The sequence below is a fragment of the Lissotriton vulgaris genome, chromosome 4_1 (assembly GCF_964263255.1).
Source record: "Lissotriton vulgaris chromosome 4_1, aLisVul1.2, whole genome shotgun sequence".
In the NCBI taxonomy this organism is placed as follows: domain Eukaryota; kingdom Metazoa; phylum Chordata; class Amphibia; order Caudata; family Salamandridae; genus Lissotriton; species Lissotriton vulgaris.
The window spans coordinates 1849262796-1849290270 of record NC_141691.1 but is presented as its reverse complement, the minus strand read 5'-3'; the positions used below and the strand labels follow the sequence as shown (position 1 = coordinate 1849290270).

The 27475-nt window shown below is 46.4% G+C and overlaps 1 protein-coding gene across 10 annotated transcripts in view; it reads left to right on the top strand.

Annotated features, from left to right (window-relative positions):
• The window catches only part of ENPP2 (ectonucleotide pyrophosphatase/phosphodiesterase 2), a 947534-nt gene that overhangs the window by 610497 nt on the left and 309562 nt on the right, over positions 1-27475 (top strand). For all 10 annotated transcript variants that reach the window (XM_086966157.1, XM_086966156.1, XM_086966152.1 and 7 more), the window contains exon 5: positions 18489-18549. In XM_086966157.1, coding sequence (XP_086822283.1) covers positions 18489-18549 — 61 coding nt within the window. The remainder of the gene's footprint in view (positions 1-18488; positions 18550-27475) is intronic.

Below are 27475 nucleotides of genomic sequence, written 5' to 3'. Positions count from 1 at the left end.
ACCATGCAGAAGCACGTGAAATTGTTTTTTGCTGGAACCACCCACAACTTGCTGCTCATGATGAAGATTACCAGACCTGACCGCTCCAGGTCCTCCATGCCTCCTTATGGAAAGGCTCAGTGTGTAAACCCCCTAAATTGGCATACACACCAGCTACAAGCAAAAAAGCAGGCTTGGCAACTTAAACCCTAAACAGCCCCTGTGCACATATGTCGCACAAGTACACAGAAAACTTAACTAGAGATTGGTGTCTAAAAGCACCTCCGTCACAGAGCCAAAATCACTTCTGTTGCAGCTGACACACATTTGACAAAAGATAGTGATGGCTACTGAAGAAGGTTCTTAAGCGATTTGAATATTTCAAAGTATACTGTAACAAGGGCAATAAATAGATGGTGATTAATGAATTCTGCATTGAGAGAAAAGGAAACTACTGTTCCAAAGTTCAAAAAGATCAGATAGACACCTTTGGAAACCTTGCCTTATAGACCTCACTGTACCATGCAGTAGAATGTACTTTTCCTATAGGAAATGAGTAGTTCCAAATGATATGGGTCATATCATAGAGGACAATGGCAGCACTTTCAGACTAAGACAAATTGGCTACTGCCTGCTAGTGATAGACCTATAGAAATATTTAAAACACCTGAAAAACATGCATTAAAAACAGAAATCCATGTGTGGTAAATTGTTTATATTCTATACTTGCAACCAGTGGACCTTGAAACATGGAGCTTCCACTATCACGGTCAGAAAAGTGAGGAACCTTGAAGTGATTGCGGACTCTGGATTCTCACTAATGCAAACCAGGGCACCAAATCCTCTTTATACCACTTAGGATCTCGAGGCCCATATTCCCTTTCATGGGGTTCCCACAATGGTTCTAGGCTGCCATAGCACAAATACTCTTCCAACTAGACTACACCAGTGGAATATAAAGTGTGGCTCCAACTATTTTCATAGGCAGGCTACAGTGCAAGAAGAACATAGCCATTAAAACACAACATTCCCTATAAATTCAGTATCCTTTAACATTGGACCTTTAACTCCATCACTGACTCTATCGTGCTAAATGCATCACTTTTAATGCCCTCTGCATTTCGTGAGAAAGAACCTCACATCAAGAGTTTTACCTCTTCTGACTATCCCAAGGTACAGGAAGACCTGCATAGGTTAGGCTTCATTTTCAGTACAACCAAATTTGGGAACTACCTTCCAACCCACATTCTAAAATGATTAATGGGCTGTCCCATTGTCTTTGTATGAAACGCGGTTGCCTCCAAAGGCAAAAAAGCAGTTTCTCTACAGGAGAAGGCTTCAGAAAAGTACCTGGGCCTATACTGCAGTACTTTCATGAAGCAAACTAGGGAGAGATGCACAAAAATTATAAATGCAAGGGCCACCCTGATCAGATTGGTATTAATAAGGTGCTCCCAAACAACCTGACACTCTTCTATGTTATTAACATGCATAACTGCAGCACCAGGACTGCAGGCACAAGATGTGAACACCCCTCTAGTGCTCATGCACAACAGCCAAAATAGGACACTATAAACATACAATCTGCTAAGTCTTGTTTGCATTAAACCAACAAATATTCCAAAGTGGTTACAAAAGTAACATAACACAGTATAAATTCTAACTAGAGCAACAAATCATATAAATGCAATGTATGGAACATTTTTCATACCTGTGATCAGTTCAAATTGTTATAGAATCGATAAAATATAGGCCAGAATCTTCAGACCCACCTTATATTAGATACTGTACGTAAGCAGACTTTCTAATTCTCTTTCTTTACATCAAGACCACCAGCTGATCAGCAGAGACACTGACTTGGATTTTAAAGCGGATGGATCACCACCAATGCAGGCTATAACGGGAACATTATTAATTTAGAGCATCCCTGTTGGCTATCCATTTCAGTGTTTAGTAAGATGATATGAAGGCATTATTTCAGCACCTGGCAAAAACTATAAAAGCCTTTTTTTTTTTTTTTGCAAACAATTTTATTAAGGTTTTTCAGATCATGAATCACATTGTTGTATCACATTCTATATATTCAAATGGTGGCAATAAAACACTAATGCATATGTGTGTCTGGTCTCCTAAGTCATCAAACAGCCCCTCCCTCCACCCCACACCCATGTGAGTTAGTACAACATCACAAAACTGGTAGCAAAGAATGGTATGTCTGTGTACCCTAGGGAAAATTTATATTATTGTGTGTGAATCCGAGTCGTGCATGGCAGTGTGCATATTTATTTATTTATTATTTGCAGAGTTTTATGTAGCGCTAACCTGACCGGTGGGTATTGGAGCGCTTTACAGCAATTACAGGACATGTGAAACACAAATACGCTGATGCAGACAATCCCGAAATACAAAAACTGAGAAAACACAGTGCCAGAGAGTAGGATAGAGGTCTAGCTAGCGTAGAGAAAAGGCCGATTTTTGCTCTCCAACAGCTCCTATCTGTTCGCTAGGGATCGATTGAGGAACAGGATTCTGAGCTGGCTTTTGAAATTCGTAAAGGAGGGGTTAGTTCTGATGTGGGGAGGAATAGAGTTCCATATTTTGGGCACGTTTCCTACAATGATCTGGCCGCTGTTTTTTGTTTACGAGCTTTCAGTGGAATGAGTTGAAGAGTGTGAACTGACCGGGCTCTGCTCCATTGGTGTGCTGCTGGGCGGGGCTTTGCTCCGCCGCTGCTGCTGGGCCGGGCTTTGCTCCGGCGACCGACCCGAGGGGCCGAACTACATCCCCCCAAGTCTCCCTGGACCGGCAAGGACGCCGCATAAGTCAAGCCACAGCACCAGGCGGCGCATAAAGGTCTGCCGGGGGCCGAGCTTCCTGGGAACCTGTGAACTGACCGGGCTCTGCTCCGTTGGTGTGCTACTGGGCCGGGCTTTGCTCCGCCGCTGCTGCTGGGCCAGGCTTTGCTCCGCCACTGCTGTTGGGCCGGGCTTTGCTCCGCCGACCGACCCGAGGGGCCGAACTACATCCCCCAAGTCTCCCTGGACCGGCGAGGGGGCACGAGACCTGCTGCTGTGCCCGCGGATAGCGGGGAGTTCCCTCTCCGCCTGCCGCCTTGCTGCCTCCCCCAGACAGCTGAAACCCTCAGCCGGCTCACCCTGCCGAGCGGCCGCCTACGACGGCGGGAGATACCGGGACCGGCCCACCGCCCGCCTGCACACGACCGAGGCGCCCACACATTCAACAAAACGGGTGAGGAGTGCGGGTCGGGGGAGGCGCGTTGTCCGTCCCTGACAGAGATTCCTGCATCCTCCGACTGCGCTGCGCTCCGTGGGCACAGTGCAGTCCGAAGCTAAGACAATCCTACTGGCGCCATGTTGTTTCCCCATCGGGCCCCGGACCCCCGAGTGACTACTGCGACACGCTACTCCTCCCGGACCGCGCAGCGGCAGCCTGGGAGCAGAGACAAGCCACACGGCGGCGCCCGCGCACGGCTCCCTGCACCCCGCACCAAGGCGAGTGCCCCTCAAACACCTGAACTGAGCTGGCCCACTCGGCGGTCAGAGAAGGAACCACAATTTGCGAGGCCCCTGCTGCCGGTCTGACTAAAGGGCGTCTGTCGCACTCCCGACCTCTACAGGAGGTCCCCTCCATCACCACCTGCGGACTGTGGCCCCTTCCCTGCACCTCGCAGAGTCAGAACTGTGGCTGTCCACAAGGTCCTCTGTGGAACGCCACTTCACCATTTTTGAGGCGCTATAAACACCGAGCTGTTACTGACCCTGCCTGAGCTGGGACCTACCACACACTTGCCTCCCTCCCTTAGTATTCAGGTACTGCACGTTCACGGTCCGGCCCTCTGAGTGGACACTAGAAGGGGACAAGACCGGCAAGCACATCTACTACAGCGCCACCCTGCTTACTAGATCAATGGGCAGACACAGGGGCAGGACTCAAGACCAAGGCGCTCCGACAGACATGCTGGCCTCCTCAAACGCGGACATTATCCCGCCGACTGGGAAGGGGTCCCAGGACGCCAAGTTGGACCTTATCCTCAACGAAATACTCGCCACGCGAGAGGCGTTGGAGTCACACATAGACAATATGGCGACGGGCCTATCCCTGCTGAGAGCCGATCATAACAAACTAGCAGAGCTGGTCTCAGAACAGAAGATAGCGTTGAACGATCTCATACCCCAGCAGACGGAACATTCTACGAAGCTGGAGGGCGTGGAGAAACAACTTAAGCAACTGTGGGACAGGGTGGATGACGCGGAAGGGCGCGCCCGCCGCAACAACGTCCGCATCCTAGGCATTCCGGAGCGGAGCGAGGGAAGGAACCCCACCCAGTTTGTGGAAGATTGGCTGCGGAAACTGGTGGGCCCAGAGGATCTCACTGCCCTGTACAGTGTGGAACAGGCACACAGAATGCCATTGAGACCCCCGCAACCGGGAGCACCCCCTCGTCCTTTGATTGCACGCCTTCTCCACTTCAAGGATCGCGACACTGTGCTAAGAGCGGCTCGGGAGAAGGCGCCAATACGCTTTGAGGACAAGAATATCTCGGTGTATCCCGACTTCACACCCACGGTGCAACGTGCTAGATCCACTTTCATGGGAGTGAAACGCAAACTCAGAGACATGAAATATGCACTCCTGTTCCCAGCACGACTCAAGATACTGCATAATAACAGATCTTACTTCTTCGACTCGCCAGAGGAGGCGGAGGAATGGATGGAGGTCACACTAACCCCGCCGGCCTCGCAAGACCCATTTGCCGACAATCGCAGCGACGGACGCCGGAACCCATCGGACCGGAGGGACACCACTTCCACTACCGGACACTCCCCCTTGGCGGGGGCTCAGGCGAAGGCTCAACATACAGGAGACCGGCCGACGGGTCATTCAGCCTCTTTGATACGGCTAACGGAGGAGGCACTGGCCGCACATGATGCAGGGGTAACCGGAGACTGGATCACCGTCACCACCGACACCCACACCGAGGTATCTGGTTCGGTGGACAGCCTGCAACTGTTCCCTAAGATCACAGCCCTGATCGGCGGCACGCTTGACAATCTCCCGGTGGTAACGTATAACTGATCTCCTTCTTCACATATGGTGGGTTGCATATGGGCCCACTCTGTGGAGGGCTACCATGCCATCGCAGGCCGTTAAGAGACCGGCACGAGTGGCCTGCTTACAAGAGACACACCTGAATAGCACCGAGGCTGTGAAATTACGCAAGAAATGGAGAGGGCAGCTCTTCGCTACCTCCTATTAAGCGTTCTCCAGGGGGGCGGCTATTTGGCTTCGCAACTCTGTTCCCTTCAAGCTGTTGGAGCAGAGAATTGATAAGGAGGGTCGATATGTGTTTATAAGGGGTTTGTTGGATGGGGATGCCATCGTACTTGGTTGTGTGTATTCACCAAATACAGGTCAGTCGGAGTTTTTGATAACTGTAAACGGGATCCTTGCAGATTGGGCCGATCATCGCTGGATCATTGGGGGGGGACTTCAATGCTGTTCTTGATGTTGCACTAGATAGGTCACACCCCCCACTGCAGGCCACTGAAAGCAGGAAACAGGCGGACGCTCTGGCACAATGGGCTAGGGGGTGGGAAATGGCAGACGCATGGCGCAGCACGCATTCACAAGACAGGGAATATACCTTCTTTTCCCCACCTCTCCAGCTCCACACCAGAATCGACCACATATTCTGCTCCTGCTCCCTAACAGAATCGATTGTTCAAGCCCAACACATGGGAAAAACCCTGTCGGACCATAACCCCGTTGAACTCACTTGGCAATGGGGCAGATTGCTGACCCCCATCCCAACTTGGAGATTACCCACAGACCTACTTGAGGACACGGTCTTCCGGTCATCCCTGTCTGACACCATTGAAGCCTACTTTACCACGAACGCAAACACCGCCAGTACTCGACAGATAGAATGGGACACCTTCAAAGTCTTTCTCAGGGGGGAGGCGATGGCCACTCGGGTGGGCAGGAGGCGGGAGGTGATTGGTAATCTGAAGGAGGTGGAGGTTACACTAGCGTCGCTAGAAAGTGAAGCGGCAGGCACAAATGCACACTTCACACCACTGCAGGACGCTCACATAAAACATGCAGAACTACTAGAAGACCTGAGGTTGTTAGACTACAGGGAATACACTACTAGGCAGCATACGCAGGCAGATAGGGGTGGGCCCCTACTGGCCCGTATGATACGTGACTCTCCGGTCTGCCATCCGATCTTGGAAATACTGGATCAGGCGGGGCGTCTGACCTCAACCCAAATAGGGATCAATACTGCGTTCAAAGACTACTACACAACACTGTACAGCCCCCACCGACCCCTCTCAGAGACCGCCTTTGAGGACTTTATGAGAGATTTAGACCTACCCCAACTCACTGACAGGCAATGCAAAGACCTGAAGCGTAACATAACGATAGCGGAGATCAGGCAGGCAATACATGCTCTCCCGAAGAGCAAGGCCCCTGGCACGGATGGCCTGCCGGCTGAATTCTATGCAACGTTCATTGATCTCCTGGCCCCACGCTTACACACTATCTACTTAGAGGCATTACGAACTGCCTCCCTACCACAGTCATCCATGCAGGCATTAATCACATCCCTCTTAAAACCGGGCAAAGACGGGATGCAGCTGGTAGATTACAGACCCTTGTCCCTCCTCAACACCGATTACAAGATTCTGAGCAAGGTGCTGGCAACGAGGCTAGCGCAATACATTCCGCAGCTGGTCCATCCCGACCAATGCGGATTTGTACCGGGCCGCAGTATGGCCATGAATCTTAGGCGATTGGCCCAGCTGATGCTCGGAAACCCGACAGATGCGGGCTCGGAGGGCTGCATCTCACTGGACCTGAAACAAGCCTTCGATTCCCTTAGATGGGATTACATGTTCGCTACGCTCTCGAAATTCGGGATCCCACCTGAATATATTGCCTGGGTCAAACTACTACACACCCGCCCCACGGCTAGGGTGCGTACCTCCAGACACATCTCAGGTCCCATAGCTAAAGCGAGGGGCACCCGACAGGGCTGCCCGCTCTCCCCGCTCCTATTTATACTGGCCCTTGAACCACTGCTCTGTAAACTTAGGACGACAGCCCCCCACTGTGGTATTCAAAGACACGGGACGGTACACGTTGTGTCAGCCTACGCTGATGATATCATCTTATATCTTCGTGACTTGCGGGGTAACCTGGACCCTATACCTCAAATATTTGAGGACTTCAGGTCGCTATCAGGCCTCACCATAAGTGAACCTAAGTCCTACGGCTTCACCTTTACAGATGCGGGCTTGTCCACCCCCCTACCCTTTGCCCCACACGCATTCCAGATAGCGGGCACCACCTTCCGATACCTCGGAATGCACATTTACAGGGAAGCTGCAATGATGATAGATGGTAACCTTGGCAGGGCCGTAAGAGCACTAAAGTCGCAAATTCAATTCTGGCTATCGCTACCCCTTTCGATAGCCGGCAGAGTGGCCATCTCTAAAATGGTAATGCTCTCATTTACTACTTCACCAATCTCCCATTCCTGATCCCTGCATCAACCTTTAAAACTCTTGACACACTACTCACGGAACTTGTGTGGGGACCAGGGCGCAGACGCATAGGCCTCACTAAACTACAACTCCCCTCTGGATCCGGAGGTATGGGACTACCGGACTTTAGGGCTTACAACTATGCGTGTCAGCTGCAATGGCTGTCCTACTGGATAGCGGGTCGCAACCTTCAGGAGATCGACATGACGGAGGACGATCATGCTAAAGGGGGAATACATACACTGCTGTTACCCCGATCCGACTTACCGAGAGATGCCACTCCACTCCACCGCCTTGCAGTGTCATACTGGCGGAAGGCATTGAAGTACACGTCCCCCATAACGTCTTACGCTCCTACGATTCCGCTGTTGGGTATCCCACTAGAATCAGGGACGCTCACGACCAACAAACTTGTGTCCTGGCATGATGCTGGAGTGACACGTGTAGATGACCTGTTTGCTGAGGGGCGTTTACTGTCCTTCGAAGACTTCAGAGCCACACATGGTGTTCCCGGAGGCTCATTCCTGCTGCATGCCGGCCTTCGCCATTATATAACACATAGGTGGGCACCTGAGGGGCGGGAACCACATATCAACCCCTTGATAACGATGCAATACCTCATGGGGACGGGCGGCCACCTAACTAAATGGCTCACTGCTAGCATCAGAACGGGAAGGGCGGTCCCTCTGTCGCCTCTCAGGGCGAAATGGGAAGGAGATATCGGGAGACCGCTGAAAGACAAAGAATAGGAGCGTGTCTTCCAGTTTCCCAAGAAGGTGGCTAGGAAGCCCAAGTTCAAGTTTATTCAACTGATGTTGTTGCATAGAGCCTATCTGATCCCACACCGCATACACACGATGTTCCCCGATGCAGCCAGCGCATGCCCCCGATGCGACACTGACGACGCATCACTACTACACATGCTGTGGCAATGCCCCAAACTGGGTTACTACTGGACCACTATCAGTGACATGCTTGAGGGAACTGGCTCCCTGCCCCAACCACTCACTCTAGAATATGCACTCTTAGGGCTGGGACCATCCGCACGCACAAGAAGCGTAGCAACCCGTTTTACTGACATGGCCCTATTGCTAGCGAAACGGGCGATCACAATGAGGTGGAAGTCATCTAGGCCGCCTGACCCTGATTTATGGAAAGCGGAGGTTATGCGGTGGGGTAAGGCGGAGGGTGAAGCACTACAACGAGAGGAACACAGAGGAGAGGCCTCAGAAAAACACCGATTTCACTGGATTGGTTTACGATTGTGGGAATGTTCGAAACTGGGGATGATGGGGACACAAATGACTCGATGCACATGTGATACTCACGTCCTACCTTCCTTGAGATATCATGTACCGTCACGAACCGTGGTGCACTGGGAGATGGTATGAGGAATCCCCTACCATCATTGACTCTACCCCTGCCTAACTGTGTGTAAAGACTTTAATTCACTACACGGTACCATGGGTGAAACAGATATACATCCTATGTTTATGTTAAAGCAGTAACGGAAAAAAACAAAATCGGAAATACTATGTACCTATACATCCTGGGCAAGCAACAGATCGTTACATCCTGACAGTTGCTACGTTCATATATGTATGTGTTTGCTCTGATTACTATGCTAATAAACAGATTTTCCCCAAAAAAAAGGCCGGGCTGGCCCTTTCCCCCCCCCCCCCCCCCCCCCCTTGATTCGGACTCATCCTAAAGGTACTTTTTCTTCAATCCTGATTATTCCTCTGCTTGGGGGATAACTACACGCTGACCTCACTACTGAACTGCCTGTCAAATTCGACTCAAATTAATACAAGACTGTGAACTGGGAGAAGGGCAGACAAAGACCGGCTTAGCTTCACTGTTACTTACCAGCAGTTAGATATAAAGGACAGGTTTGGGAGATACTCTAACGAAATCTAAACATGTCCAAACCCACGAAAACACGCTCTGTTACAAGCAAAGCACTCTTAGCTGGCACACCAAATCAGGCCAGTGCTGAAACAAACGATGTACCACCTAGCAAAGTTAAAAAACCTACTGCGATAGACCTGATGTTGAGGAAAGTCTCGGGGGAGATTGATCGTATGGAAAGGAGTCTGTCCGCCTCACCAAATCCAATATTAGTTACCCCCACACAATCTAGGGACCAAACTCTATATGAAAGCCCCAACATAGTGACAGCGAGCAACTCAATCGAGGGCATTCCCTGCGCACAACAGGTAGCACAACCTGGGGCAGAAGATTCAAGGGTTCAAGGGATAGTAACCTTACCACACATAGTAGACCCAAACAACGGGGGTGTGGCAAGGGCCAGCCCAGGAAAAACAAATCAAATACAGGAGCTCGCCGACCCAAAAATAGACAAGAGGTCATTCCTGAAGAAGAAGTAGTGTCGCCCCACGTAAGACCGCCAGGGTGGATAGAAGAGGTAATTGGAGACTTAAAAAAACATCTGGAAGCCTTTATCATCAGCCAGATGAAACCGATAGTCAGTAGGATAGACAAAATTGCAAACGAACTGACTAAACAGGGCAAGACAATGGCCCCGATAAGCAAGAATCCTACCATAGGCCCCAACCAACCCACAAACAAGGCCACTGGTCAAATAGCGGTCAATAACAATTGTGTTGGCAACACACAACACACGATCGCCCAGGTACATGATCCGCCTAAAGCTCCAGCACACCCAGAGAGGGGCTCTTCTCAGAACGTCGGATCCAAACACACAGATAAAGTCCAACAGCAAACAACCACACAAATGGGGCATGATGGCCATCACTCAAGTCAAGGCCCAATCAGCTTATCTCAAAATGAATATGATTCACTTGATAGATCAGAAAGTCCACCACCACATATAAATCTACCCCCAGAAGCTTGCCCCTATGTCATAGTATTCGCAGGAGTGCCGGAACTTAGGACCGCAGAAAAAGAATCACACTTAGAACTAAAATAATAAAATGGTTGAACATCCATAGGCCCTTGAACACAGGGGAAAGGGGGGAGATATTACATGTAAGAAGAGTGAATTGGCTAGGAGGCAGAAAGAAAGATATAATAGGGGACTGTATTGTGGCAAATTTCAGAGATGTCAATTTGGTGGAATATATACTGGGAAACACAAACAGAAACCACACCAGTACAATCTGTACCCTTCCCCTGGGATATTTTTACCCGAGGAGGCGGAGCACTAATAATATGATTTATCCAATGTGGAACACAGGAAGGGCCCCATTTAGACAAAGGGACAGAATGCCTAACCATCCAGGCCAGTTCTTATCATCTCAAGACTACCCACAATGGAGAAATAGATGTGCCCCCCTACAGTCGCTTGATGAAAACGACTGACTACCCCCTGCAGAGAATGGGCAAGAAAACATATCCACAGGGGTCGGATCTGCTCGTAGCACAAAAGGGGTGGGGGAAAGCCTGGAAGTTTTGAGGACAGACGATCCCCCAATGCAGATGGGTGAGGTTGCTAGCGAGTTAAAGACTTATAAGAGAATAGTGGTTGGACCGAATGATCATGCCCCAGACGGAGGGAAAGCATCTAGGGCAGGGCTATCCCTACTGTCCTGGAACATAGCGGGCCTGGGGGGGAAATTTGATAACAAGGACTGGAGGGAGTACATCACTGGCTTCCATATTATAGCTTTACAGGAGACTTGGGCACGAGATCTATCTCCCTATTAGCTGGAGGGCTACAAATGCTTCTTTAGGCCAGCACTGGAAGGCAGATCAGGGAGGGCGAAGGGAGGGCTAGTCATATATGTTGACTTAGACTTAAAAGGCATATGGTCACAACCCTCATGGGTATCAGACACCCTACAAGCAGTGATATTCCAGGGACAGGGTCAGAGGTTCCTAATATTAAACTTTTATAATTCAGGGCCGGTTGATGGGAATCACCCAGTGATACAAGAATTAGAGAGAAGACTAAGCGAAGAAATTGACCGAAGGCTGGGGGGGCCCAGAACCAACTATTTTGCTCATGGGTGATTTAAACTGTCACTTGTGTCAAAAACTTCTTCCCGTGAGCCCCGATTGGTCCACCTGCCCTGAAGAAAGTGGCAACACTTTGAACATAATAAAGAGGGAACACTGCTTATGAAGCTACTTGATAGGTTTGTTCTCACCCACACTATTGACCTGTTGGCTCTGAGAGCAGGAGATACTCTCACACCAACATTTAAGGGAAGGGGCTGCTCATCCATCATAGACTTTATTTTAATATCTACTTTTGCAAAAGAGCAGGTCAAAGAGGTTAGAACGGAATGGAGCCCCTTTAGCGACCATAACCCCCTAACTCTTGAAATTCCTTATAACGGGCTGACCGTAAGGAACGCCCTTTCAGGCATTGAAATCCGTCCAACTGATCAGGGGAGGCGTCTAAGATGGGCAAAGATCAATGCACAAGAATTCTATAGCTCCTTAATGGAAAGAGGGAAAGAACAAATAGAGGCCTGCCTTGAACTTACAAAAGAGGGCAGAGAGGTGGTCCTGGCATTTGAGTCCTTAACCAAGGTGGTTGATGGATTACTAAAAACCAAGCGTCCAGTAAAGGACTCACCGACTCCACGATGGTTTGACTCCAACTGCTCACGGGCTTTGAGAGAGCTAAAACTGTGCCTTAAGATGCTCCCGAGAGATAAAAATAAAGTGGCCCTGTGTAGATGTAATTATAAAATGCAGGTCAAACAGAGAAAGATCACGCTCCAAAAGGAAGTTTGGGCAGACCTGAGGGAAGCAGGTGAAAATAGGGATTATACCCAATTCTGGAGAATCATCAATAGTCCCTGCTTTCAAGATTCTAGTTCCCCTGTTATCAGCACTAACATTGTTCCCGAACAGTGGGTCACTCATTTTGAGAGTTTATACAACCACCAGGGCGAGAGAGCTAGGGTCGGAGAATGGGCGGGGGATAGACCCACGGAATTAGAATTCTCCCTATTGGAAATCACCAAAGCAATCCAAGGCCTGACCCAAAATAAGGCACCAGGCCCGGATGGCACCCCCCCAGATCTCTATTTAAGCTATATTGAATTATGGGCGCCGATTATGACTAGAGTACTAAATGCGGCGATAAAATCTGGGCTCCCACGATCTTGGTCTACAGCATTGATTGTCCATATTTACAAGAAAGGAAGTAAGGACAATCCGCAATTTTCTAGACCAATCTTGCTGATAGACGTGTCAGCTAAACTATTAGGTAGGGCTGTCTTAAATCGCCTTGCTGAGTGGACTGAAGCACACCATACCCTAGCAGATACCCAATACGGATTCAGAGCAGGCAAATCAACTAGTGATCATTGTCTCAATCTTTACCTCCTAGTTGCCAAATACACTAAAACCAGTAATGGAACTCTGTATATGGGGTTTATGGACTTGGCGGTGGCATTCGATAACGTAAATAGAAATAAACTCTGGGCCCTCCTGTTCAATCTGGGAATTGACCCAGAACTTATAAACATCTTAAAAGAACTATACTGGAACACCACTGCCAAAGTCCGCTATAGCGCGGGAGGGGTGAGTACTGATCCCTTCCCGTGCACTAGCGGAGTGAGGCAGGCGTATATCCTGGCCCCTTTTCTGTTCTCTCTTTACATAAACGACTTAGAAAGCTCATTGATGGCTCTAGACACTGACTGCCCCAGAGCAGGATCGCGCCATATACCAGTACTGCTGTACGCGGATGACGCGGTCCTGCTTGCACGAACAGCAGTGAGCCTACAACATCTGGTGAATGGATTTGTAAAGTTCATGGAGAATCTAGATCTCTCCGCGAACCTGACCAAATCGTTCGTTATGGTGGCAGGGAAAAAAACCCAAGAGATTTGTATTTAAAATAGGAACACATGTCCTAGAAACTGTTAATGCATTCTCGTATCTGGGTCTTCTATTTGATGGAGAGATTAGGTTTGCCCCCCTGTTGGAGGAAAGGTGTAGGAAATTGGTCTCAGCAAATGGTGCTATTTTAAACTTTGCACGTAGGTTGGGCCGCTGGTCACCAGAGCAAGTAATGACGTTGTGTAGAGCTGTTAGCACCGCCAAGCCACGTATGGGGCAGAGGTGTGGGGATTTAGGGATGTATACCAGTTACAAGTAGAGGAAGACAAATTCCTACGTAAGATGCTGAAGACACCACAGAGCTTCCCAGCAGCAATTGTACATAAGGAGCTTGGTATCCCATATATTACTGACCAGATAAAAGTGAGACGCATCCTGACCTGGCTCCGAATTTGGGTAAACCCAGAAGCAGAGCTCAGTAGGCAAATAATTAAAGATTGCCTTCAGAGAGACAGGTGACTACAAATCCCCTGGCTTAAATATGTCAAAGAAACTCTAGGGAGCATAGACCATCAAATATTATTCACTGATCCGTCTTTGATCGACACTTCTTCTAAACATCGGATGCATAAACTGCTACTGGGCAAATATGATCGGAGCAGGAAACAACTTGACTCTACAAAAACGTCTGTAGTTTTACACTCTTTAGTAAGTAACGGAGAGGGTATGGAACCATATTTATTTTTAATGTATAATCAGCAAGATAGATTTTTAATGTGCCGTTTTAGGCTCAATTTGTTACCTAATATTTTAGCTTACCAGTCTGGTTTTACCTTAACAATTGAGCAGAAGGGTGCCTGCGGCTGCGACAATAGGTCTCCGCAGGACACCCTCCATTTTGTACTATTATGTTCCTTTTATCGTACCCCCCGCCGTACATTTCTTGTAGATATTTTAAGAGGCAAAACTTTGTCACTCTAAATCTGCCCTATCATTTTTGCACAGAGCTACTGATATACGCACGTTGTGCTCTATCATGAGTTTTTAAAAAATCGCTGTTAAATTAAGAAATACCAGTGACTTATTTAGGATGTATTTAATGCTTTTTAATTATATTAATCCAGTTTTTAAAATGGTATGGTTCAGAAATGTAATGTAACTGATGATTTTGATGATTTTGTATTATGTATTTTTATGATGGTTTTTAATCATCGAAATAAAATCTACTGAATTGAACTGAGTTGAAGAGTGTTTGAGCTTCTGAGGTTCCTGTTCTGTCCTGCTTTTTAGAGTTTAGCAGCCAGGTATTCAGGTTTGCCGTTGTGTAGGGCTTTGTGAGTAAGACCAGCTGTTCTGAAATTAGCCCTCATTTAGTCAGAGAGCCATTTGAGTTCGCGGAGTGCCGATGAGATGTGCTCGTATTTCTTGAGTCCAGTGACCATTCTGGCAGCCGCATTGAGAGCCGCAGCGCCTCTATATTCTGCGATCTTGAAGGCAAGGTCATGGGAGTGTCGGATTAAGGGGCGGTAAAACTTTCAACCAGCACTTTCCAAGGCCTGGCTACCTCCAATGTGCCAATCCCATGTCTATCGTCCCTCAGTAGCAACCTCCCCTCACAGCTGGTCAATTTTTCCATTTCCCTTCTCCATGCAATTTTTCTTGGCCCTCCTGGTGGCTACCAATGCTGTGCAATTTTGTATTTGGCCAGAACGGATGCCAAGTCTTGAAATTTGCTTGTGGCTTTAGTTTTGGAAGTATGTGAAAACCACCCTAGTAGGCAATTGCCCAGGGAACAGGAAACCTCCCCTTAAATGACGGTTGCGATTGTAGTCGTCCCCTTCTCCCAAAAAGTGTGCAGCGAGGGGCACGTCCAGAACATGTGCAGTATGTGGGCATCTCTCTCCCTGCATCTAGGGAAGCTGCCTCCACTATATGGAAATACCTTCTAATTCTCTCTGGGGTAAGATATGATCTATGTAGTACATAGTACTTAATTCATTTGAAGCACAAGTTTCTGGAGAATGTCAGCATTCGTTCCAGGATGGTATCCCAGTCCTGGTCAGTAATAGGAATTCACAAATCCTCCTCCCACTGTGTTCACAGCCGTTCTAGCAGATGCTGGAAGTCAGTGTGTAATGCTTTATTCAGACAGGAGACAATCTTAATGGTGCCCGCCGATATTGACAGCACTTGAGTGCCTGTGGCTCAGATGGGCCAGTGCCCCAGTGTTTATTTAGTGCCGTTGTAAGTGCAAAATGGCCCTGCGGTAAGACAATTTCTCCTCGAAACTCCTCAAACAGTAGCTGCTCTGAGTCTCTAAAGAGATCCCCTATCTATGTCACTCTCGTATCAGTCCAAGTATCAAGTCCTCCCTAGCATCCTCCATGGGTCTAATATTGTAGCATGGAGAGAGGTAAGTCGGGGGGAATATGGTATCTTGCCGCAAGTTTTTTCAGGCATCTGTTTCAGCATCTAGTAACTACCCTGAACTCTCCAATGTCCCCAGCAGTGGACCATTGCACTCTCAGCGACCTCATAGTGAGGCCTGATGATGTTGGCGCAAATGGTTTTGGAGTCATGTCTGTATTTTTCCTGGTCTCCAGCCACTGGACCAGCCAGTTAAGCTGGGTCGCTATATAGTATATCTCAAAGTCAGGGACTGCCAATCCCCTTTTGCCGTGGAGCGCGTGAATGTGGCCAGAGCCACTTGTCTATGGCTCGCCCCCGTATAAAGGTGACAATTAGGTAATCCAGGGCTCAAAATATCGCTTGTGGAACCCATATCAGAAGTGTTCAGAAGAAGTAAAGAAGACACAGCAAGGACACAATCTTTAGGAATCTATACAGCCCGCCAACTAGATGAGCAACATTTCCCAAAAATCTACAGATCGGAGAGAGCGGATGACTTGTCCCACGTTGTAATCTAATAGATCGGCACGATCATGGTGGATCCTCACCCCCAGATATGCCAGTTAGCGGGGCTTCCACTGCAGGTGCTCCAAACCCTCTGGCAAGTCCCTATTTGGTGCTGCAGGTAGGAACAAGCCTGGACTTTTACCAATTAGCCTTTAAGCCAGGTAGCATGCCAAAGCTCTCCAACATGCCCCTGGCTCTGTCTAGGACCTCACCAGTATCGAAGAAGAAAATGAAGAGACCATCCGCATAGAGCGCTATGCGGTGTTTGTATCTCCTATGCTTAATCCTTGATAGCTACTACCGGTTTGCGCATAGCTGGCCAAGGACTCCATTGCCAACGCAAACAACAGGGATGAGAAAGGCTCTTCCTTTGAAGCAGGTTTATATGAACACACTGCACTCTGCTTGGATTAGTGACATATTCACAATAGGGCCCTATATATCCTGTTTTATTTATAACTACGGCGACATCCTCCGCTGGAGAGGAGCATGGGTACTGTTACTGGCATCATGCTCTGCTGATGGTACACCCAGGTTAGTAGGCACTTGCCAGAGGGAGCAGACACCAATGACTCGCATGCATTGAAGACTTCTCGCTCTTAGCGGTTGTAGTCCACAGGACAATTCCTCTTACTGGCAATATTCCTCATTCCCCATATTCCACAGAGGGGCTTCTTCAGCTGCTTCTACAGATGGGACGCATTCGACGCAGTGAAGCATAGTGGTGTTAAAACTAACAAGTGGTGGTTATGCTGCTAGCAAACCACAGTAATGGTTGCTCAGATGGTAGCCATCTCAGTGATATCCACTTCTTGCAAAGCTGCTTCAACACTGTCAAACAATGAATGGTCAGTTGACACTTCCTATGATGTCACTTCTTTTAACATGACATTTTATGCAAACTAGAGGGGCCTCGCATGTTCCTGTCCTGCCCAGGGCCCCACAAATCCTCGAACCAGCCCTGCTGGTGTAGGATCTTTCTCTCGGCTGCTTTCAACTTCCGTTGCTGCCGCTGACATGGCTTTGTTTGTTCCTGCATGTGCTGCCGCAGCCTCATTTCCCCCAGAAAGGAGAGGGGGGAGAGGATGTGGTCTGATGTCCAGATTGCTGACTTTGGTGCTGAAAACCAAGGTTTCTGCCTCGTGGTCACGTCCACATCCTCTGGTTCTGGGCAAATCACGTAATCTCCCCATGCCTGCATGTGTCCTTGTGTAACGTAGCCGGTGCTCATGTAAAGCGCCCCAATACCTTCGGGTTGAGGCAGCGCTATATAAATCTGCATTAAAGACCCTCGCAGCCGCCCTGCCGCTTTTCTGTAGCTCCAGAGCAGCTCGTACCCAGCGTGCTATTGTGTTAAATATCGCTCTGCTGCCTGCCACTACTTCTGCTTCCTTGGAGGGTGACGTGGAGGGTGGCTCAAGATTAGCAGTAAAAAAGCATTTAAAGCTGTCTCAAGGTTGAAAAATATATATATAGGCTCTTCCACAAGCACTTTAACCGGGGCATCCCAGAGAGACGAGCGGTCGACAACCTGCTTCGTTGCTGACCGCAATGTTCTCCCAATATTCACTTTGTTTGTTTCCAGAACAAATTAAAATCACATACAAGTCTAGACTGCACTCATGGTTTTTACATGATTGTATGCACTCAATACATTTCTCATTTCAAAAATATCTTGTTCAAATGAACTCCAGGTGAATCACTGTTTATTGTATATGTTGTATGCCCAGGCTCCCGCTTGTATACTGGTAACTCTTATTTTCTGCGGTACACTACATTCGTTGTGACATTTTCTCTGTAATTGATGTCATTATCAAGCATTATTTACTTTTGTTAAAGACATATTATGCTTGTACATGTACATTCACTATAATTCTACACCGAGGGCCACCGATGGTCATCACTATATGTTAAAACGAATCTGATACCAGTGCTGTGCTCTGTTGTTGGCTTTTATTCAATGCTGAAAATAAAAGAACAATTGGACCTCTATTATTTATTACAAACTGTGAAAGAATGAACTGTTAATGAATCTTTTATTCGTAATTCTTTTTCAACCAAACTTTTGTAATTTTGAGAATTATAAAACAGATTAAAATGCAAGAATCAATATAGTGACCTATATGTTTTCAAAAGTGCTTGCTGTATCTATTTTGAAAAGGCCATATCAATCATCCTATTGACCCCATCCAATAAAAGGTGCTCTCTTGGGACATTTTTGTTTTATTTTTGTTTCAGGGGACACTCATTGGGTGGACGATGAGTGTGTAGAAATGAAAGCAGCAGAATGTCCAGCAGGGTAAGTGTATTGTTTCCATTTCTTGCATAACATCATATTTAATTTCAAATCAACGATTTTCCATTCATTCCATTCATTACAGATAACGACAGGTTGCACACATTTATGTTCTAATTGTTAAATTATTACTTTTCCGTATTCAACAGTTACCAAAACCGAGTTGACATTCAAATTGTAGCTTTTCCTTTCTACTTTTTCCTCAATGAGCAATTCTTTCCAATGCTAGCTTATTTCATTCTGTGTGCACAAGCATTGAAGAATTATCTTCTCTGAATTAACAAACAAGGTAAAACACAAACCATAATATCCTCCTTTCTGTGCTCTGCCTGCTACCTTGCATCACCAAAGATATTTTGAAGCTATCTCACCTCGCCGTTCCAGTAGGGTGCCACTGTGTTGTTCACTGTGGTCTGTTACTTTTGACATTTATCACTCACATGGCTTTAATCTTGGGTGGAATAAGGTGTGTATGTGGTAACTTTTGAGTATTTGATTGTGAGGATTCAAATTTTGTTTAATTTCTTTTCAGTTCCCAAAATATTGTTTCTCTGCTGCAGCGGGAGAAAATAGATTCTGTTCCCGTAGCCTTTTTTCCAATGAAGTGTAGTTTGATGCTTGGCTGGTCCAAATAGACAACCAGTCTATAGGAGTGAAAGGGGGAATTTAAGTAAGGCTGCCCCCCACTCAAGCAAATAACAACAATAGAGGGCCTCACCTTAATTTCACCAACATAAATGAACACGATCTCAGGATTTGATAATAATTTTTATCTAAAAACCCTTGGGGTGTTAATTAACACTACTCTCCTAGGTCTAATCTCACCCATACAAAATGTAGTGAACAAATAGAGAGTACCTCACGGTAGCAGCACCCCAGGAGGTTACTGGCTGATGATTGCCAGTTTACCCACTTCTCATCAACGGCCGCTCTCTCTTTGTTGTGTGTGAAAAAAAGAAAAAGTCTTCCCCCCCCCCCCCCCCCACAATAATTGTGTAGTGAAGAAATAGTGAACGTAGCCAATATGTCCACTATTTAAAAACTGTGTATGCGCACCAAGAACCCCCGTGAAAGCCTGTGCAATTGGTTCTCACTTTTAAAACCTGGTAAGGCTGGCCATCCAACTTTACCATCCAACTTTATTCCAATGCTGCAAGACCTCCCAATTAAAATGGTTACCAATATACCATAGTTATTTTCTCGTTGCCAACATGTTTTGTTGCTAATTATTCCAGCAACTTCATCAGGGCTGTTAGGGGTTCTGTATTCTCAGTCTTCACTCAAGACCTGATGGTTGCCAAGTTACTGCATACCTACAACCATCAAAACGCTGGACGCCGTGACACAAGATCACGTGTCCTCCAGTGGCTTATTCAGTGTCTAGCCCCCGGTGCAGAGTCCCTCCGGCGCTTATAGAGCTCCAAATAGACAACATCTGAGAAGTTTGCTGGTAACCCTTATCCAGTTATCTCACTCACTTTCCATTTTTAGTAGCACTATGGACAGATTTCTTGGCATACCTCTTCCCGTCATAGCACATACTTGTAGAATTACTTAATTTTCTCACAGTCCCAACATATATGCATGAAATTACCCCTCTTGTTATCACATCAGCAGCAGCTACCTGAAGTCATGGGTACATCTGTTTCAATCTGGTTGGAGTCTGATTCCGAGTCATAAGTAGTTTAGGTTCTGTCTTTCATTGTTGGACATTTCTAAAGCCTTTACATAGGCTGTGTTATGTGTGCTAGTATTCTGCTTTGCTAAATTCCCTCCACACTTCTAATTCCCATTGTGCCCAGTAAGACCACATGTTAGCTGGAAGGCCTTCAGTTAGGAGAGGACATAATCTTGTGATCAGATCTTTAGTCGTGCATTGGTTGTGAGAAAAGTTAAAAATTGAGTTAATGGATTAACGGCTGTTTTAAAAAATGTTTTATTTGTTGTTGCATAACCCAGTGCCTGATCTGTCTGTAATGTATTCTGGCTGTTTCAGGTAATTGAAAAGATTGGTTGTGGTCTATAAAAGACTTTATTTCAGGTAATTGAAAAGATGGGTTGTGGTCTATGAAAGACTTTTATTTGTCTCTTCTCAAAAAGGTCTTTTATTTAGACATCCTCCCTTCTTTCAGCCATCTAATCTCGTATTGTCCGACCCTGGGAATAATGTGGGTATAGAGTGAATGGGAGTGTATTTGGCTAAAGTGGTTGCCAGTCTATGCTCCTTTTTTTCACTTTTACCCTTCTTATTAGCGCCGTTTTATTTATTTTTAGATGTATAGCAATTTTTGTTGCATCTGTTTGTTTTTTTAACCAGGGAGCATCCCGGAGGAAGCCGCTCTCCACAGCTCTTTGCATAAATTGACAACCTTGCTTTGACTCTCTAGAATACCATTCTATTAAAACTCCGAGCAACATGGTGTTAAAGTACTGAATTCTATTCAGGCAGGCCAAACGTCCTTTATGCAGTGGGGTGATCAGAATCGGTTTGTTTATTTTAGCCTTGCTATACTTGATTAAGTCTAACAATATCTGTTGTCCATAGTGGGTCAGGGTGCTTTAGGACAAGTCTCCACAGAGCTTGAAATGCAGTCACAAGTATTTTATGGAAAACATAATCCATTTCATTGGGCAAATGGTAAGTGTACTTCTGTCTTTCGGTCTCAAGATGTGTAAGATCTTGGACTCCTCTTTACTAATTCTGAATCCTGAGATCCTTTCAAAATCTCACAGGCACATTGTGATATCTGGTCCAGAGGCTTTAGGTTCTGGTCATTAGTGAATTGGCTAATTCTGTGTACCTCCGCTCCAACTCACAGCCCTCTAATGACTAAGTTTGTCCTTATAAAAGCTGCCAATTGCTCGTTGGGAAGTGCTAAAAAGCAAATGCGCAATAAGGGGCAACAGTGCCTTGTTCCCTTTGAAGTTGAAATTTGTCCCAGCCTATTCCATTGACTCTGATTATGGCCTCTGACTACTTAATTTGCATGAATCATAGGTTTCGTGGTTGAACCCATTCCCATCTTATCTAGTACCACCTTAAGGAAATCCCAGCTCACCCTATCAAATGATTTCGCATAATTTAGGAGAGCTGAAATCCCTTTCCGTCTATATTTTTCAACCAGATGACCCACCTCCCTAATGTTATGAGAGCACGCCGTTCTCTAACGAAGCCCACCAGGTCTAGCATCACCAATACAGGCAGAACTTTGTCTAGCCGAACAGTTAGAATCTTGGTGAAATCCTAATGGCTATTGGCCTATATGATTTTCAGTCATTGGAGGGTTTCCCCATTTTGGGTATAACTTCCGCCTTTCTCACAGTTAGAGTAATGCCCGGCTTATCTTTAAATAAGTTGAACAATTTAGTAAGGTACTCTAAAAGAAAGTCTTCAAAGTCTATGACTTTTGTAAACCAATCCAGGCCTGGAGCTTTGTTCGGGTTGATAGCCTTGATTTCTTCTCTCCATTTGAGTGAGATATATGGGAGTGTTGGACCCCATCCAAGAAGTATTGGCTGCCCTCCCCACTCACCTGCCTCCCAGTGTATAAGGAATTTTACAATTTTAGTAACTGATTTTTTTTCCCTCCCTCCTCTATATCTCTTTCCCATCCTAGAACCTCAGCTTTGCTGTGTGTTCCTTATCCTGTTGGCCCTCACTGGGTTAGCTACCAGTTTGTCCGCTTTATTGCCATTGTCATAAAACAGTTGCTTCAACCTTTTTAGGTTTTTCTGCTTCATTGGTCCTCAAGACTCGGTTGACCCCATAGGGGGATCATTTTGACTTCTCCGGTTTTATTGGTTGAAAGTTTGTGTTCTCTTTTTGCTCCACTATTTCTAACTCTTGCATGAGTTTCGATTCTAGTAGGGGGTCTTCCCTTTGTAGTCTTGCCATATTAGAGATGGTCTTTCCACTAAATGTCACCTTAAAAGCATCCCATTTGTTATTGAGATAGGACTCCTGTTGGTCATTTTTTATTAAATCCTCCCTAATATGTTGTGCAAGTTATCTTTGGTATCCGTGCCTCTTGCATTAAATGGAAAATATTTACAGACTCTCTTCATTCTGGTGACAAGCCCCCTAGATCCATGTGTGAGATTTGTGAATGTGTGAAAAGAATGAGTAATCCCTTAAATGTGGGTTGAGATTTCTCCAGTTGTCCACTATCCCCTGTACTTCGAATTATAGTTAAAAATGCTTAGACATAGTTTTTGTTGGTAGGGAGAAGTGGGTTGTCCTGTTTACGTTCTGGTTGCAGAGCCCATTAAAATCTTACCTTTAATGACTTGGCCTTCTGCGCTCCATACCCATTCCTACACTATGATTCCTATAAACTTTTCCTGTTGGGATTTTGGGTTGAAAAATTGTTTTGTTGTGTAGTTCGTGCCTTGCATCATTGTGTGAACTTTGATGGGTGTACCCTCTGGGGCAGGACTGATGTCAAGGATGTTCAGATCTCTTGATAAGGTCGCTTGTTTTCCACAAAGACCATATTTGTGATGGATAAATAGAAATTTTTCTTCATTCTAAATTGGTCTTTGCACAGCAAGTGAGATTCCTGAATGATTATAATATCTACATCTGCTTCCTAGAGTATTTCCATATCGTGCATCATTTTTTTTTTTTAGAGGTGGGGGGGGATTTCAGCCCCCTTATTTTAGGATTGTTCTTTGGATTAGAGCAGATGTATGAGGGTGTCATTATTGCTTTCCCCTCATTAACGCTGTAGGAAAGTGGCTCTATATATATACTGGACCAAAGTAAGGTACAGTGTGTATAGAGTCCCCAGATGTTTGGTAGAGGCTAAAGTTGGATAAAACCTTACTCTCTAAAGTGGTTGCTTGGTCGAGCAGTAAGGCAGTATCCGAGGGCAGTGTAAAGCATTTGTTGTACACACTCAGTCAGCAAATGGTCTCACACACTCAAGAACTGAACTCTATGCCGATTGTTTTATATCAAAAGATATAGTTTTATTTTTAGAACCAACAGGTATCAAAATATACTTTTCTCAATATGAGTGACTTTAGGTAATTACCTTGCAAAAAGGCAATATACAGTGGTTGCAATGGGCAACACAATTTCAAACACAATTTAACATTGAGCTCAATGGGTTTTGCTAGGTAAATGCAATTGATTACTTTATGGATTACTTTTCTAACTCCAGGACTGGATCCTAGATTCAGTCCCGGACATGTACTGTAAACAGTTAAGTAAAAGTGTTTTGGTTACAGTAGTGATTTTGAGAGAATATAAATGTATTTACAAAGTTGACACTTAGAAACTTTTCAGTGAAAATCAAGCAATGTTATCCTATGGGACGAAATTCAAGTCACAGGTAAAGTGGGTTCTCGTTACTTTTGTAATCCAGTACTGGACTCCTAAGTTCAGCACCGGGACCTATACCTAAGACAGGTAAGTAATTACGTTTTGGTAGTTGGTACGATTTTTAAAGAATATTTGTAGTTTGAAAAAATCGACATTTAGAAGAAATTTCACATAAAAACAGTCAATGGTTTTTGAGCTTCTGGTCACTTACTCAGGACAAGTGGGGAAGTAAAGTAGAGTAGTAGTTGCACTTCCAGCGGCACTTGGGCGGCTGGGTGGAGGGTGCTTTTGAGCCGTCGGGCGCTCCATGTTATTCAATGGGAAACTTAAAAAGTGAACAAAGGCTGCAGACTAGGGGACTGAGATTATTCAGGTGCGACCACCTCTTCGAGAGGTAAGTTGGGATCTTGGAGAAGAGGTAGGTACCCCAAAGGAAGGCACAGGGAGCCGCCAGGTGCAATGGTGCCTTTTTGTGTTGGGAAATCCTACCCTCAGCTGGTCGCGATCCCTTGTTCTGAGGCTGCAGGCGTCGTCTGGTTCGTCGAGGAGGGTCTTGGGGCACTGGACTCCGGGTCACAGTCACCGGGGGGACGTCCTCGTGGTCTTGGATCACTCAGGCACAGGCCGGGCTCGGCGGGTGCAGAGTGGGCTGTATTTGCGTTTCCTGGTTGGCACTAGAGGTATTGTTGTTTGAGCAGAACCACTGCTTGTGGGAGTCCCAGTCTTTTGAAAGGTTCAAGGCAGGCAGGTCCTCCGGAGTTTTCGAGGTTGCTGTCCGCAGGAGACGCCGGAGTTTTGCAGGAGCAGGTTCGAGGATCAACAGGCCTGTAGGGTTCTGGGGCCAAGTCAGTGGGCGTCGTCCTTTTGTTAGCAGCTGCACAGCAGGTCTTCTTGTTTCTCGTTCTTCTTCTTCTTGCAATAAATATCTGAGGAAGGAAGTTTCAGGGTGCCCCTAAATAATAAATTTAAGGGCGTTACAGGTAGGGCAAGGGGCTGGGACCAATGGGTCCCTGTCCTGGGGTGAGTACACCCTCAAGCCTGCTCCTCTCCTGTGGGAGGGGGAGGTGCCTAGCTCTGATTGGGTAGGGATCCCCATCCTCAAGATGGCGGTAGCCCGGAGTTGTGCTTCAACTCGCCTCTCCCACCTGAGAGGTGGAGTTGGCCCAGGTTGGCACACCCCCTTTCCTGACGTAGGGTTTCCCCCCCAGTCTTCCCGCCAGAGTGGGGGTCAGAACTGGTGGGGGCCAGTTGCTGAGTACAGCAAGTGGCCTAGAGAAGCTCACAAAGGCCTTTGAAGCTTCCCCCTGCCCATCCTGGGGAGGAGACCCAGCACCTCGCTCAGGATGTGCATTGTCGCAAGCCCAGGAGAGCCGGGGGGCTCTCCACCCAGGGGTCCAGCAACATGTCTGCTGTGTGGCAGCCTAGGCAGCCTCCCAGACAAGAAGTGGATTGTAGGTTAGGTTTTAGGGGGCATCCCTAAGATGCCCTTTGTAGTGCATTTGACATTAAATCCCACACTGTCATCAGTGTGGGTTTAATGTGCTGAGAAGTTTGATATGTGGAGTTCTTAATGACAACCTCACAACCTCACAGCACTGTATTCTCTTAATGACATCACTGCACTTACAGTGCCCAGGAATGGCCCTAGTACTGTAAGGGCACAGGGCTTATGCACCTGTGCCCACACCATTGGCATAGGGCACCCAGCTAGAGGGGTGGCTGATATATGCCAGGGCAGTGGGTTTGTGGGCATGGCACACAGGGATGTTGGCCATGTCGACTCTTTGTTTAGTTCTGCTCCAGGACACTCAGTCTGCAAAGGCAGTGTGTGTATGTCCGGGTACAGGGCCCCTAAGGGTGGCACAATAAGTGCTGCAGCCTGAAGGGGTCTTCTCTGTCACAATGCCCTGGGTACCTAGGGTACCATTTACTAGGGCTAAAATGGGGCCAGATATGCAAATTGGGTTTTAGTTTCAACAGAGTTTTAGGGAAGTAACACAGGCCCTTGGCCCTGATTGGCAGGAGCCCAGGGCACACTCAGTCAAATCACATCAGCAATCCAGCTAAAAGTGGGGGCATACCATGCAAGAAAGATAGTACTTTCTCATAAACGTGTACTGTATGAGGCAATAAGTGCCTTTAAAAAGTAACTTGTAATCCCTTTAACTTCTAATGTATTAGTAGTACCAGAAAACAGAATGCTTAGGACAACATCGTACATCTTTTCCTCACTATGGAGACATCTGTAACTGTGGGGAATTATTATGGCAGGTATATATGTTATGGTACTCTATTGCCTTCCCTCATCGACTCTAGTCCCACTTATCCCAGCCGGTAAACTTTGGAAACCCAAAGCAACATGAAAAATCCTTGCCCATCTATATTATGGCTGCAAGAAATTGCCTCACATATGTCACAAACTCTCTTTAGTATTCTCGTTCACTTATATGTTAATATATAATCTAGTTACTTGTTCAACTCATACTATATTAACCTATAAATGTAATAATGACAAAGATGCAGTCAGAGCCTTGTTGAGGATTGTTGTTGCTGCTGTCTTCTGATTATTCATATGTGGAGATGTCCTGATCGTCTGTAGAGAGATCCTCCCTGTTTTTAATTCTTAATTGTCTTTTCTGAGCTTTTCCAATGGAATTGTGGAACTTCCGGGAAAATCCATCTGTAGCATTGCAGCCGCCAAATCTTGGATCAGGGCGACTTTATATTCCCTCTGTTAAGTTTCTGATGTAAACATTTTCCCTGCTGGACCTATTTTCGATGTCCTCACATTCAGCCAATTGAATCTCAGTTTCCAAGTCGTAAGTGGCTGTGGTGACCAATCGCTTTGAGCCTGTTAGATTGGATATGGGCTTCGGCTTGGCCCAATCTGTGCCCAAGGCTTTGGGAATCTATTCTCAGTTTTCAATTTGCCAGATCATCCAATTTCATCTCTGTCATATATATACTTTAAGATCCTCTGTCAAGAGTGAGGCAGATTTTGCAGCCATGAGTTCTGGAACTTTCCTGTAGTGATACAGAAAAATTCTATTATTGAAGTGGACTGTGGTTTCTTATGTGGGCACTACATGTATTAGGCTGACCGACAAGACTGTTGTCACCCATTTGGTTATGTACAAGTGACACCTTTTTACCAACATTTCAGAAATGGTTACAAAACACTATTTAATCTATGCCTCTTCATGTCCATTAGCGGGGTTGGGCTGCTTCCTTTCTGAACGGGGCACTTATTCATTGTTTAGTGGGGTGTTTCAAGGACTCCTATTATGTTGCTGTGAGGGTTCGATTGTCCCTTTTGGCTAGGAGAATTTGCAAGTATTTTCCAAGGATCTCCATTTGCTGTTAATGGAACAGTGTGTGTGGGGGGTTATGTTCCTCATGCAAGGACAACCTTCATATCTCATTGCACTAAAAGCATCCCTTCCTATCATTTACAAAGGCCTGAGAATCTTGCTCTCATTCTGATGTTTAGGGTGGTTTACTTGAAATGTGCTTCTTCCGTCTACCTTTTCTCCTCCACAGTTCTCTTTTAGTATATCTCCTAGGCATCCCTCACCCTTTCCATCCTTCTCTAGTCTGCCTCTG